Here is a 14,265-nt window from a genome sequence, read left to right on the forward strand (position 1 = left end):
TAACCGCAAGGGTAAAAAGTTCCTAGCAGAATGTGAAGTTCGTTATTATAATTTAATAGATTCAAAACTACGTGAGGTCAGAAGTGATCGCTGGACTTCTCCTGCTACAGCGGGCCACCACGCTGTGCGGTGTGGGTGTTCGTACCAAATCGGAGCCTTTCCGCGGTCGTCTTTATTCTCCCTTTTAAATAGTTCTTGGCTGTCTCCTCCCCTCTGCCCCTCCGCGGTCACCCTTTTCATGGAAGGCGCGGGGTAACCCCTGTAAGGAAAGGAGGGCCCGCGCCTGCGGCTTACCGCCTCCGAGCGGCCCTGCACTTCCTGCGGTTCGGACCAGGGGGCGCCCTTGCCCAAACCCCCGGGGCTCCCGTCGCCCGTCCGGAGGATGGCTGCAGCCTGGCCTGGGCCGTGCAGCGCCCTCCAGCGCCCTGCGCCGTGGGGCCGGGCGTAGGTCCCTTCCCCGGGTCCCCTCACCGCTTTCTCTGCTGCCGCGCTGCCCAGCCTCAGCCGGCTGCAGCTCCCAGACGCGACACCGTGTCCCTGGCCTCGGCCCCTCGATCCCGAGGTCCCCTCAGAGGTAAGGCGCCGTTCTGGGGAAGCCTGGGGCACGCTCGACCTTCCTTTCCCTCGGCGCCCGCGCCCCCGTGCCTGCGCCGCTGTGCACGCCCTCTGACGAGCCCCTCCCCCCACACCCCGGCGGCTTCGGGGACTTGCTCGCCTGGTTCCGGTGGCACTGCGTAGGTACGTGCTGCTTTTCGCTCTGAAGCCACGGCCTTGCCCCGCAGACCCATCCTCTTCTAGGTCATGAAGTTCTTCCGGTCAGAGACTGGATCGACTGTAGCTTCGAGTCAGCAGCCCCGGAGACAGGGCCTGGGGCTGGGGCCTTCGAGGGGAATGCGTTAACCAGTCACGCTACACAGCATGACCACACTCTCCTTGTGCAATGAACTTTCCAGAACTCTGTGTTGCCCGATCATTTTATGGTAAATAAAATTTAGTGAATTTATTTTTCAGCGGTATTAATAAGGACATTTTCAGAATAAATATACTTCCTCTACTGGTCAAGTCCAAAAAGGTTCAACGTTGAAATTCAAAACGACAGAATGAGTGAAATAAATAGTGACCTGGGGGGGGGTGGGGGGCAGTGATAGGGCCTTAGGACCGAGCTGGGTGGTTCCCAGGCAGATCCTTCGGCTGGGGAGCCAGCTGGGATTGGACAGAGTTGGGGACGGGACAGCTTTGGATTGGTTGTCACGGTGACACAGGGTCTCAGTGAAGAGACCTGAGCCTTGATGTTAAGTAACTCTTGTGATGAGTCATGGTCTCACCTCCTGGAAGCAGCGTTGGGTTTTCCAAAGAGGACATTTTTGTACGTGATTAGCGACCCCCTCCCCAGATACCTGGGTCTTGCTGGAATAACCCGGCGGGTCCGGGAAGGGACCCGAGAGTCCGTGGGTCGGGCAGGCTCCCGGGCGGGGCCCTGCTGCTGCGCGTGCACCGCACTCGAAGGAGGGAGAGCCCGTCTGTCTCCCCGCTGGGGTCCCCTGTAGCACCCCCACCTCCCGCAAGTAACAGAGTGTAATTGTGTCTGAAAAGGACGGGGAACAGCGAGCAGGCTTTCACGGGGAGGAACCAGCAAGTCCCCGCGGCCTCCACTCCGGGGCCGCGCCACCGCGGTGTCCAGCGCCGTCTGTGGCGGAGTGAGCGAGGGCCTTCCACACCCACTGTCACGACTCCCGTGTGCACCTCGCTTTTTGCGGCAATAAAACCCTTATAACTAAGTTACAATGCAAATTCCAGCACAGCAGCACCCTCACAGTCTCGGTGCTCACCCAGAGGTGCCTTCCTGCAGCTCTGCCTCCCATAAAACACTAACGGTCCACAAAGCGTGCGGTTAGGTTAAGCTATACTTGGAGCAGACGTGCAAGGTTTAAGCCAGACGCGGCGGTGGGCGCAGCGTGCGCCCGGTGAGCGCGTGTGGAGCGTGCAGCGGGCCGGAGGCAGCCGTCCGGCCCCGGGCTCCAGGGTGCGCGTTGGAGAGAGGAGTGCGTTGCGCTGTAACGTGTTTATTATAGCGTGGGTGCGGCAGCCCGATGCCCGTCCTGCACTTCTTTTAAAAGTTTTTTTTTAAATTTATTGACAGAGAGAGAGAGAAACATCGCCTTGTTGTTCCACTTATTGGTGCCTTCATGGTTGATTCCTGCACGTGCCTAGACTGGGGGATCGAACCTTGTGTTACATCTATTTCGTCCTGCCCTTCTTAGTGAAGGGCTTCATTCAGCTCCCACGGGTGTTGAGTGTGCTGTGTCTCCCCAGGGACAGAGGGGTTTTCCGGAGCTCTGGACAGCGGTCCTCCCTGGGCTGGGAGGCTGCCAGGGGCTCGGTAGCGGAGTTCGGGTGAGCTCTGCACAGGCATGCTCCCGCAGTGATTCATGCTGCTCACGGAGTTTTCCCGCAGACCGCTTAGCGGCCCTCTGCAGGGCAGGGTCGGATTTCCATGGGGCTTCCCGGCCTCCTCCGCCCCAGGGAAGGCTGTGCCTCTGGCCGCTCAGGACACTGGCCGTCTCGGTCTCCGGCAGCCCCCGCTCCTGGGCACGGACCCACCTAGCAGCCCCAAAAGAACTTTGTATCCATTTACAGCTCACATTCTGCCCTACTAACATTCATGCTGCTTGGCAGTCACTGCTGATCTTCACTGCTGATCCAGACTCACCGTGGGCCCGCCCTCGCACGCACGAGAGGGTTCGGAGGTTAACCCGACACAGGCAGTCCGTCACCGGGTCCTGCATGTCTTGTTTTGTGGCCAGTCCTATGCTCAGCGCCGGAGGAGATGCAAAACTTGGAGGATGGGCCCTGGCCAAGTGGCTCGGTTGGTTGGAGCGTCGTCCTGCGGCCAGAAGATTATGGGTTCGATTCCTGATCCGGGCACTTGCCTGGGTTGCTGGCTCAACCCTGGTCAGGGCGCGTAGGATCCCCAGTCCAGGCGCAGACGAGAGGAACCAGTCGGTGCCTCTCTCTCACGTCGACGACGTATCCTTCTCCCTTCCCCTCCCTCTCACAAGCACTGAAACAGTGTCCTTGGGTGAGGATGAAAAAAAGGTGAAGGACGGGGAAGGGCAGCCAGTTGGCATCTAACGTCCCAGACCAGTGGCCGTAGGGAAGATACTCATTTAAGCCTTGCAGCCAGCTGTTGGGGTCACGGAACTCCCCCGGCATTGCGGGCCAGGACAGCCAGCCCTAGAGGGCCTGCGCCCTGGGGGCTGTGAAGTGACGCAGCCGTGACTGCTGCCCCAGTCTGGTCCGTGTGTGCAGGCCCCTCGTCCCGCCCAAAGCCTCTCCACTGGGGACGCCGCGCCCGCTGGGGCCGAGGGGGGGTGTGGGGAGCCGGTAGCGCTCTCACGAGACGGGCTGGGGTTGGCTCTCAGGCCCCGAGGAGGGAAGGCTGGCCTGCGGCTCGTGTGCCTTGGGCTCCGTCCAGGTTCGGTCCTCGGGTGGTCGTGTCGCCGGTGGGTCCTCACCGGAGACCGTCGCCCTCTGACCGAGCCTGAGGCAGCCTCGTCGCCCTCCCCGAGTGAGCGTCCCCCGGGTGTGGGTGGTTCTGTCCCCGCGGTCGTCTGACTGTACTGGCTCCTGGTTCCCTGTGGCTGTCTCCTTGTTGCGTCACAGTAGAGACTGCACTCGTGCCTGCTGCACAGGGTGTTTGCGGGGCGGTTTTCAGTTCGTGGTGATAACACTCACGCTGGGCGCACCGTTGGACTCGGCCCACACCGGAAACACCTGCCTGGCCTCAGCGGAGTGGGACCGAGGTGTGGCGCTGGCTTGTTTCCGCCTCCCGAAGTGCTGAGTGGCTTGGGAGTGCTGTTTCCGTGGGACTTGTGCGGAATAACGTGTACGGCAAAGTGCCTGATGTCCCATTTTTTAACAAGTTTCACAGCAGATGACACCCTAGAATTAAATATGTCTTGTACAGGCTGGGACTGGTGGGTGGGGAAGTCCTTCCCCCTCATGTAGTTCAGTTAGTATTGAACTAAGACTCCGCCGTTCGACTCAGGAACTTGGCATTTCAGACTCTCACTCGCAGTGTGAGTGGCACAGCGACGGCAGGCTTCGCTGGAGACACCGGGTGTGTTCCCACTCGTGGGGTCCTGTACGAAGTGGCTCCCCTGTGAGGCGACGCACATTTATTCCAGCGACCCAGTGACTGTTAAATCGCCCCCTCGTGTGCCGTCCTTCCCGTCCTCCCCCCCTCCCCACCAGTGGACGGACAGGACAGAGGGAAGAAGCAGAGGAAGGGACGAGCTGAATCTCCTCATGGGCACGGCCCAGGTGGCAGGTGAGTGAGGCTTACTCACCTTCGTCCGTCTGGATGAATCATGTCGTCGCCACAGCTGCCTCTGAGCAGCCCCTGGCGGAGCTCAGGTACCACGGGGTGTTGGTTCTTTCCGCTCAGCAAATATTTACCGAGTGCTCCCCGCGTGCCAGATGCTGCCGGCCTCGGGGTGCGCGCAGAGAGTGGCGGAGCTCCTGCTGAGAAGATGTACTGACGTGCCGGAGAGGAGTTCCTCGAACTTTCCGGACAGATTAGAATTGTTTGACCCCGGCCCTGACCTTCACACGCGTGCACGGGCGAACAGACACACGCGTGTAAACGAACTCGGGGGCGTGCGGAGCAGGAAGTGCTGCGTTTTCACCGTTGCCTGCGGGGTCGGGCGCTGCTGCTCAGGCGTGTGTGCGTGCGTGTGGCTGGGGTTCCAGGCCTGGCTGGCCTCTAGCCAGCCCCGGAGCCCTGGAGACCGAACAGCTGCCCCCGCCCGGTGCCGGTGGTGCCAGGGTCTCTGCTCGCGGGGTGGTTCGCAGTCTGTGCGTGACGGCGACACTGGGAGCATCCGCGTCTGCACCCCGGGGTGCTGGGCGGCCGGGCGCCTCTGGGGGCGGCTTCCGTGAGTGTCGTTCCGTGCGAGGGTCGGGAGATGGGGGTGGCTGCGGGCCGAGACCCCGGGTTTATAAACCGGACAGTGACCCGCCCCCCACTCTTCCGAGCGGCCACTCCGGGGCCGCCCAGGTGTGGAGACGCAGAGCACCTCCTCCCTCAGCCGGGCCACGCTCTCCCCTGTCCTTGGGCACGAGTCACCCCTCGCCCACAGGAGAGGGCGGGACCGTCGCCTCGTGGGCGGGCCCTCGCCTGACTTCACTGGGGTGCGGACGTCTGCCGGAACAGGGCGGGGTCCCCCACCCTTGGCTTCCGGCCGGCGTGCTGCAAGTTCACAGCAGTTCTGGGAACGCAATCCTGTCGTGTTGTGAAGTCACAGATGCTAACGCGTGCCAACAGGACCCGCACCCGGCAGATGGCAGGTGTGTGCTGGTGCCGTGTCGGCAGCCTCCGTGCCCGGAACCCGGGGTGGGGGGGCTCGCTGTGGCCCCGAGCTGGTGACTTCTGGGTGCCCTCACCCGGACGGGACGGGCGCCAGTCCTCAGCCCGACGGTGAGGCCCGGAGGGCTCCCTCCCGCTCGGTGCTCCAGGAAGGGCAGTGGTCCGGCGGGCGGCGTCCGTGTCCGTCCCGTGGCCGGTCACCACAGCCACTGCGTGTTCTGCAGCCGTGGGCGCCATGCTCCGTGGATGCATGGGGGGGGCGTTCCCGGGGCGGAGAAGGAGAAGCGGCTTCTGCTTGTGGTCCGGGTGACGAGGCCAGAGCGTCGCCTACTGGGGGGGGCCGTGGGGGCCTCAGACGTTCAGCAGGGAGCTTCCCCGGTGTTGGCGGGGTGCTGGCTTCGCAGCACGGCCATGCCGTCTCTCTGCCCTGAGGGTTCGGGGTGCCCGCGTCGGACAGGAAGCGCGGCCGCAGTCAGGGTACAGCTTGGATTTCAGGGTGTGCGGGGAGACACCTTTCTCCTGCGGAGCAGAGATCACCGAGCTGGTTGGTGCCCAGCACCGGGGGTGGGGGGTGGGGATGCTGGAGTTGTGAGGACAGGTGCGCCGTGCGAGTGAGCGGGTGTGAGGACCGGTGTGCTGCACGAGTGAGGCGTGAGGACCCGTGTGCTGTGCGAGTGAGCTGGTGTGAGGACCCGTGTGCTGCACGAGTGAGGCGTGAGGACCGGTGTGCTGCACGAGTGAGCTGGTGTGACTGCGGGGTGGGGGCTGGCATCACACTCAAACCCTTCGGGGGCTGTCATGGGGGTGCTTCCATCTCTCTCCTCCCCGCCAAACCGTGGACAGCAGTGACACGCCGCAGCTCACCTGTGAAGGTGAGCGTCAGACTGCTGAGCAGCGCATCATCGTGGGTCTGGAAGCGTCCCCGGTTCACCTGGGTGACAGTGACTGACAGTGACGGGTTTTCCTTGTTCTTCCAGGCTCCGTCTACGAACCTCTTAAGAGCATCCACCTCCCGAGGCCCGACCATGGGACCCTGTGGGACCGGCTGGACCGCTACTACGGCATCGGTGAGCGGGCCGGCGGGCCCAACCGGGGCTCCCCGCTCCGCCCGGCGTGTGTCTTGCGCATCGCGTGGGGCGTTGTCGTTCTCTCGCTGGGACGCTGCGGGCGCTCCGTGCCCGGGTGTCCCTGCGTGCCCACGGCGTGTCGGCGCCCGGCCTGGCGGGATGTGACGAGTCGTAGCTGCCCCTCGATAGGCTCACCGCTGTCACCGCCGTCTTCCGTGTGCGTGCGGCCGTGCTGAGCGTCCCCGGGGGCGGGAACCCGGGGCTGTCCCGCGGGCACTGCGGGAGCCCTCCGGCCCCTCACGTCCCTTTCCAGTTCACGGGGACCCAGGAGCGGGTCTCAGGGACTGTGTCCCATGCGAGGTCCCCGTCTTGTTGTTGGGCTTTGCCGGCGTCGGCCCGGAAAGCTGCGTCTTCTGTGCGGGTGCACGGCTCTGCTGGGCAGCCCGCCGGGTGGGGGGGGGGGGGCGGCTGGGTTTTTGTGGGTCCGCTCCCTGTGCCGTGTTCCCGGTGCACACGGCAGGATACGAAGTCTGGTTTCTGTGTCCCCCCAAGGCAAGGAGTTTTCGTTTGTTTGCTTCACCTTCACGTAAAGCCTTGATTCCACTTCCTTTGGTCAAGGTGCTGGTGGGATTGTTAGGTGGCCCCTTTGCCGTCTTTGTGGTCACAAAGGAAGGGGCCGAGGCCACGGGAGCCCGGGACGGGACTCGGGGTGTGTGTTGGGGGGTCGCAGTTCACCCTCTCTCTCGCCTTCCGCTGCAGTCAAGGCCACGCTGCTGCGCTACCAGAGCCCGACCACGGGCCTCTTCCCCACGAAGACGTGCGGCGACGACCAGAAGGCCAAGGTGCACGACAGCCTGTACTGCGCCGCGGCGGCCTGGGCGCTGGCGCTGGCGTACAGGTGAGGCGCCCTGCGTGCCGTGTGACTGCGCGCGCCCCCTTCCGGCCTCTCGTCCCCTTGCGGGTCACACGAGGCCGGGTGTAATGTGTGACCCGGGTTTCTCGTCGCCGGGTCTGCGCACCAGCCCTCGTCTCGGCAGGGGGACAGCTGGCCCCACCGGGTCAGGGGCATCTGTTACAGAGGGAGGGGGTGGGGACTGGACTTGGCGGAGGGTGGCAGCTTCACTCAGAACCGCACAGCCGTTACCGCGGAGCTGGGCCGGCCGCTCCCCGCCCCAGTGTCTCTCTCTCTGCGCTTCCCTGGGGGTCGCTGGTTAAATCTGGTTGAACGTGGAATCATCTTGTAAAGGAGAAAAAATCCTCGTACAATCGAGAGTTTCTCTTACTTTACTGATTTCGTTACACGCCGAAGCACCCAGTCCGCCGTCAGCGGTGGGTGGCCCGTTTCAGCCGTCGCCGCCCGGGTGAGGTGTCCGAGGGCCCGTCTCCCTGGGGGGGCCCACGCCGGTGCGTGTGACGTGGAGATTGTGTCTCTCCCACGTGAACACGATTCCTTGGTCTGAAGTCCCCAACCTGTTGCGTTTGTGAAGGGAAAGCGGATGGCGAGATGGCCCGGAGCACACTCGTCCCAAGTGTCACTGCCGGCAGCTCTTCCCACGGCCCGAGGGAGCGCGGAGTGACGGTCAGGCTGCCCCTGGGCCTGGGCGCACCGGGCGCCGGCGGCCCCTCCCCCCGGGCTCAGGACTGAGAGGAGCGTGACGGCCGCACGCAGCGCACGGCTCTTCACCGCGGGCGATCAAGGTCGTGGGCTGGAAAGAGCACTGTGAAGTGCGCGTTGGGGGTGACTGGGTGAACTTGGCCCAGAACGTGCATTAGATACTGCAGCGTCCGCAGTACGTCCCTGGGTGTGGCAGTGGTGTGTGGTTCAGTAGGAGAACATTCCTGTTCTTAGGAGACGCTTCTGTAGTGTGTGGGCTGACGCCGTTTGTAGTTCTCTTTCAAATAGCGCAGAAAATAAATGAATAGAAAGAGAATGCAAGCTGGTTTTCACAACTAGCAAGTCCAGGTGAAGAGTAAAAGGTTTACTCATTGTAGTTCCTTTTAGCTTTTCTATAGATTTGAAAGTTTTCTAAAGGAAATGTGGGAAAATTGCTTAAAAATACAAGAAAATAGAATTTCCCCATGAGAATGTACACATCTGATACGTAGATCACATTAACAACAACAAAAGGATAAAAGACATACGGTCTCAATAGATTCAGAAGAGGCATTTGACAAAATCCAACATCCATTTATGATAAAACCTGTCACCAAAGTGGGAACCGCAGGGGCTCGTCTCAGCGTAACAACGGCCGCAGGTGACACGCCCAACACCGGCCTCAGCCCCGAGAAGCTGGCGGCCTCCCCTCTGAGGTCAGGACCGGGACGAGGGGGCCGCCGTCACCACCTGCGTCCCACACAGCCTGGACGTCCTCGCCACAGCGGTCAGACGGGGAAGAGGAGCGGGAGACGTCAGGTCGGAAGGGAAGAGGCGAAACTCTTACTATTTGCAGAGGACGTGATGCTGCGGAAAGAGCACCCTAAGGACCCTGCCGAACAACGGTCAGAGTGAACACGTGACGTCAGTGCAGTCGGAGGGAACGGGACCGACAGACACCCAGGGGTCGGCTGCGTTTCCATGCGCCAGTGACAGACGGTCAGAAGAGGAAACTAGGGAAACGACCCCATTCACAGTGGCATCGAAGAGCATGAAATACCTGGGAATAAGTTTAACCCAAGAGGGGGTGCCTTGCGGCAGTGGCCGAGGAAGAGATGTGCCCTCCCTCGAGACGCCCGTCTGTCCCCTCGGGCGTCACATCCGTCGCTGGCCGAGGAGTTGAGTGGGTGACCCTCGTGGGAGCCGGTGAAGAGCGACGTCAGCAGCTGCCACTCGGACGCCGTTTTCCTCGAAGTTTGCCTGCAGCGATGCGCCAGGGACCGGGTTCGAGTGTCTGCTCTGCTCCCTGGCGATACATCTGTCAGCAGGGAATTCCGGGTTAGATATGAAATTAAGACTTCACGTCATAGATATCCGATCAATACTCGCGTAAAACCTGTGATCTATAGATGGACTAGAATTAAAGTGGTTTCATTTATTTCTTCAAATTAAAACTATTCTTCAGCTCATATTAAAACTTGAATTTGCATACAGATAGCTTGCTAAAAAAAGTTGGCTTGCCAGCTCCTGGTGGAAGCTAGAGGAATTGTTTTGCTTCGCCAGATTCATAAATAACGTCTGACGCCCAGACGCTTGTACCCACGCGTGGCTGCCCCTCACCCCTCCCGCGGAGGAGAGCGTCCCGGCGCGCCTGCGTTTGCAGGGCCAGCGGGACCGCGCCGTTCAAACAGAGTCTTCGTCGCGGCTGAGCTCCGCCGGAATATTCCCATCCTGGCTTAGTGCTCGTTGAAATCAGAGGCAGAGCGTTCTCTCAAAGACAGTTCCAGCAGCGCTCGGTTTTATTTTGCTCTGAACTGTGATTGTGTTTTGGGTGAGGCGGGACGGGCACGCAGCACACTGCGTGGGGCTCGCTCGTCCCCAGCCGCGCTGTCCCCCCCACGCCCAGCCCGCTGCTGCCCCTGCTCTCGTTGGCCTCCGGGGGACCCCTCGTGTCTGCCACGGGGGTGAAGTGGAGCTGCCCCGCCCACACAGGAAAGCAGGGGTGACGTGCCCACGGCGGGCGGCCTGCCTTCTCACCGGCCCTCACCACGCTGTGGTCCCTACTCTCTCCCCAGCTGGGGCGGCGTGGTCCCCCCGGCCCACTGGTTGAGGAGACGGGGACACTCTTTGTCACCTGGCGACGGTCACCAGACGTCCTAGGTCAGAGTCAGGGAGACGAGGAGCGAACTGCTGTTGCTTTTCAGCCCCTGGGGGCTCTCGTCTGTGGTGGGGGCAGAGGAGCCCCTGGCCCCGGCCAGTACTTGAGTGTCAGCTGCCCTTTCTTCTCAAAGACCAGCCACGTGGACTGTGGTCACTGGACTTTAAACCGAGACCTGAGGATGTGCAGCTTCCCGCCCACACCCGCCGTGTGTCACCCGGGATGTGTGTTTGGTTGCAGGTGTGCCGGCTGCAGTGCCCACCTTCCGTCGGTCAACGATGACCTAATAGTGAGTGGGGGGGCCGAGAAGGCCGCGCCCCCCTTCGCTTCTCCTCCTCCGCTCCCAGAGGCCACTGCGTAGCCTGAAGGGATTCTTATTAAAAATTGTCTCTGCCCTGCAACAGCAAGTTTAAAAAACTCTTTTGATAGACTTTTCCAATATAGAAATCTCCTTTAAAACTTCAGCCGAGTCAGCGCGGAAAATATCGTGTGCTATTTTTGGAGCGGCTGGCCTACTTCCCCTGAAGAAGGAGAAATCTCCGCAAGTTCCATCATGGGGTCCTTTTTCTTTCTTCTGCGGCAACTCTGCGTCCGCTGGGAGAAGGGAGTTTCACTGTAGATGCTGCCAGAGCCTGGGATTAGCCGGAGAGCGAATACTTAATTATCCGGAGCTCTGCTCCTTCCCCCCGTCCGTTCCCTTGACGCGTTATCTCGCCCCGCAGGCGCCTGGACGACGACCAGGGCCGGACCCACGAGCTGGAGCACTCGGCCGTCAAGTGCATGCGCGGCGTCCTCTACTGCTACATGCGCCAGGCGGACAAGGTGAGAGCCGTGCGCGCGTGTGCGCGTGTGGGCGGGGCCCCGCGCCGTGCTGCGGGCTCGCTCCCGCAGGGCAGCTCTCCGGGGGGAGCCGCATCCCGGGGCGATCGGGGAGGCCCCCCCCCCCCCCCCCCAGCAGCACCCGCCCTCCCAGCATTTCAGGCTTTAAAGTGCCGAGACCGGCGGACTGTTATCCGGGCTGGGGTTCGGGCGTGTTTGGCTTCTGGCCTTTGCCCGGTGCAGACGCGGTCTCTGGGGACCTCGCGGCGCCCACAGCCCCGCCCCGCGTTGTGTGGCCCAGGAACAGCCCCATCACGGCGCCCTCCGCACACACGGGCACGCTCCGGCGGAGGCGGACGCTGGCGGCAGAGTGCAGCGCGGCGTCCGCGCGTCGGGCGGGCGGGCGGGCGGGAGCCGCGGACTTGGAGGACGGCGGACCGCGCAAGGTCCTTGTGGAGACCAGCGGAACTCTGCGAACTGCGGAGCGCCATGCAGTAAAGTGAGCCGTGTCCCTGCGTACCGACCTCTACATGTCCCCAGGTCCTCACAGCACGTGTCTGCACTCGTGACGAGTGTGTCGTGCGTCCCCAGGCCTGTGTTGCGCCAGCAGAGACGCGAGCGGGCCATCTTGCCGGCAGTTTTGACTACGTGGCATTCCGTGTGTTGTTATCATGTGCTGATTTATGCTTGGGAGGGGCAGCAAACGGGATGGCCCACTTGCTTCTTAAGGCCTGTATCCGAAGTTAAAGCTTAAAAAGAAAGTCATTTCTATCCTGCCACCAAAACGCGGCAGCCACAAGCTGCCACTCAGCAGTGGTGGCCGTGTCCTCCAGCTGACCCTGGAGCTGCTGACGGACCGTGAGCTGCCCGCCGGGAGCCGGCGCTGCAGACCGCCGTCCTGAAGGTGTGTCGACGCGCTCCGGTTACACTCGAGTGTCACACACACGGAGCGACCGCGGCCGGAGCCCCTACTCCGTGTGCGCAGTGCGCTGTCCGTCGCCATCACAGACGAGCTCTGCGCTCCCGTGTGGGGCGGTGCAGGGGCCACTCGCCACGGGTGGTGCTGAGCACTCGGAGTGGGACCAGCGTGACTGCGGGCCGAACCTCCAGGTTTTACTTACCTGTGGTTTCATCGGCCCCCTGCAGCTGGCGGCTGCCCTGCTGGACCGCGCAGCTTCTAGAAGCTTCTAAAATTGCGGTGGGCACCGGCACTGATGAAAACAATGGCGGGCAAAAAGCATGGAGGGCCAGCGCCCTGAAGAGAGCGTCCGGAGGGGACTCAGCGGAAGAGGAGGGTTGTGGCAGCAGGAACTGGAGGGGACGCCCTGTGGCGGCGGGGCGAGCTTGTGGCTCTACACAGCCCCTGCAGCTGCGGCAGCCCCTGCGCTGTCCACACCTCCCCCACTTTTGGGGACGGGGCCGTGCCGTCGTCCTCACGAGTCGTCGTCGTCACACGTCACTCGGCTCAGCGCCTCTGCCCCTGTGTCCCCTGCCCCCGGGGCCCAGCATGCAGCTGGGGCCGCAGGACCTCTGCCTCGCTGAGCCGGATGGTGGGTGGGCCTCGTCATCCCGGGGGGCTGCCTGGTAGGTCGTGTAGCACTCAGTGTGTGCTCTAAGATGGGTGAGTTTTATGTTCGAGTGGCCAGTGGAGGTGTGGACCATGTGCTTGTAGAGTTGTTGCCTTAGCAGCGAGAGTACCGGTGGAGAAGTTGGGGAAGGCGTGCTGACCGGGGCTCGGGCGCACTCCGTGGTCCGCAGAGGAAGAAGCCGTCGGGGAAGGCCGGAGAGCAGACAGGGTCAGGGTGCGGCCCGACGCCCTCCTTCTCCGGGTGCCGTGGGGCGCTCCCCAACCGCCGTGCAGTGGGGCGCAGACCCGGACCCTTGCCCCGCAGGGCGAAGCCACCGTTCGCTCTGAAGTAAGAGGCAGGGCGCCCACTGTTGCCGCGTGGGCGTGCTCCCCGGCACACCCGAGTGGCCGTGAGGTGCCAGCGAAGCACCCCGCAGCCTGCGCAGCGGGAGGTCACGAGTGCTGTGTGGTGCGCCTCTGCAGGGACAGGAGCGCTTGCGCGGCGTCCCGCCCTCCGCGGTGAGCCGCGGCCCCCTGCTCGGCGGCCGCCCCTGACCCTGGCCGCGCGGGGCCCCGGCGAGCGCTCTGAGACCCCCTTCGCCCGCAGGTGCAGCAGTTCAAGCAGGACCCGCGCCCCACCACGTGCCTGCACTCCATCTTCCACGTGCGCACCGGCGACGAGCTGCTCACCTGCGAGGAGTACGGCCACCTGCAGGTGGGCGGGGCCCCGTCCTGTCCGGGCGACTCACACGCCTTACAGGTTCCCTCAGCTTCCCCGCGTGCAAGGGCAGAGCCCCGTGAAGCGAGGGGCGGAGTGCCAGCCGCGGGCCGAGCTCCCTGTGGTGGCCGCAGCCACAGGGGCCGCTGGGGGGGGGGACTGGGGGGCTGCAGGAGGGCTACCGGGGAGGGCCGCCAGGCAGGGCCCACCGCGACAAGGGCTCCCACTCGCTGCCACAGTGGGGAGAGGCCCAGCGCTGAGGATTTGGGGCTGGGGGGGACGGAAGACCACTGGCGGCGCTGTCCCGGCCGGGCGGGGGGCCCTGCCGCCTGGCGGTCCGTGTTGGCACGGCTGCGCTCAGTGGAGTGTCAGTCTCCCGCCCTCAACTCCGTGCCTGTGCCGAGGGCGCACCGGAGGGTCGGATTCTGCCTAACTTTTCTCCCCCCCCGCCACCTCCTGCACTGTGTGCAGGTCGCAGGCGGACGCCCTGAGGCCTGGTTCCTGGGACCGTGGACACTGCCGTGCTGCCGTCTCCCATGGGTGCTCCCCCTGCTCACCTTCGGGTGCTGTGGCCTTCAGGACAGGAGACGTATTAGCCGCTATTTCCTACTGAAACGAGGGTGTCCTCTTTTTGTAGTCCCCCTCTTCCCAGCCATCAGGAACGTCTGACTGTAGAGTGACCCCCACACACAGTACGACAGACAGACGCCCCCCTTTCTGCACAGCAGCAGCTGCTACGCTTACTTGGAACCATTGAATGGATATATTGTTTCTCAGCCTTCCCCTGTACTCACCACGTCGTCAGGTGCCTCTTGCTTTGACAAGTGTGTTTCCTGTTGGAAACGGGGTTCTCAGGAGTCAGGGGCGCATTTGTCTCGGTGTCCATTTATCCTTGTGTCACAGAACGCACACTCGGGCCAGCCACAGGGCCGGTGTCCAGCACACGCTGGCCACCCGGCTGCTGGGCAGTCCCT

General features: G+C 63.0%; 1 protein-coding gene across 1 annotated transcript in view; it reads left to right on the top strand.

Moving 5' to 3' along the window:
- PHKB (phosphorylase kinase regulatory subunit beta) overlaps positions 1 to 14,265 on the top strand; it is a 104,959-nt gene that overhangs the window by 12,193 nt on the left and 78,501 nt on the right. Inside the window, exons 2-5 of the mRNA XM_036013559.1 lie at positions 6,346 to 6,435; positions 7,195 to 7,333; positions 10,910 to 11,009; positions 13,181 to 13,288. Of these exons, the coding sequence (XP_035869452.1) occupies positions 6,346 to 6,435; positions 7,195 to 7,333; positions 10,910 to 11,009; positions 13,181 to 13,288 (437 nt within the window). The remainder of the gene's footprint in view (positions 1 to 6,345; positions 6,436 to 7,194; positions 7,334 to 10,909; positions 11,010 to 13,180; positions 13,289 to 14,265) is intronic.

The sequence above is a fragment of the Phyllostomus discolor genome, chromosome 12 (genome assembly GCF_004126475.2).
Source record: "Phyllostomus discolor isolate MPI-MPIP mPhyDis1 chromosome 12, mPhyDis1.pri.v3, whole genome shotgun sequence".
Classification (NCBI taxonomy): Eukaryota; Metazoa; Chordata; class Mammalia; order Chiroptera; family Phyllostomidae; genus Phyllostomus; species Phyllostomus discolor.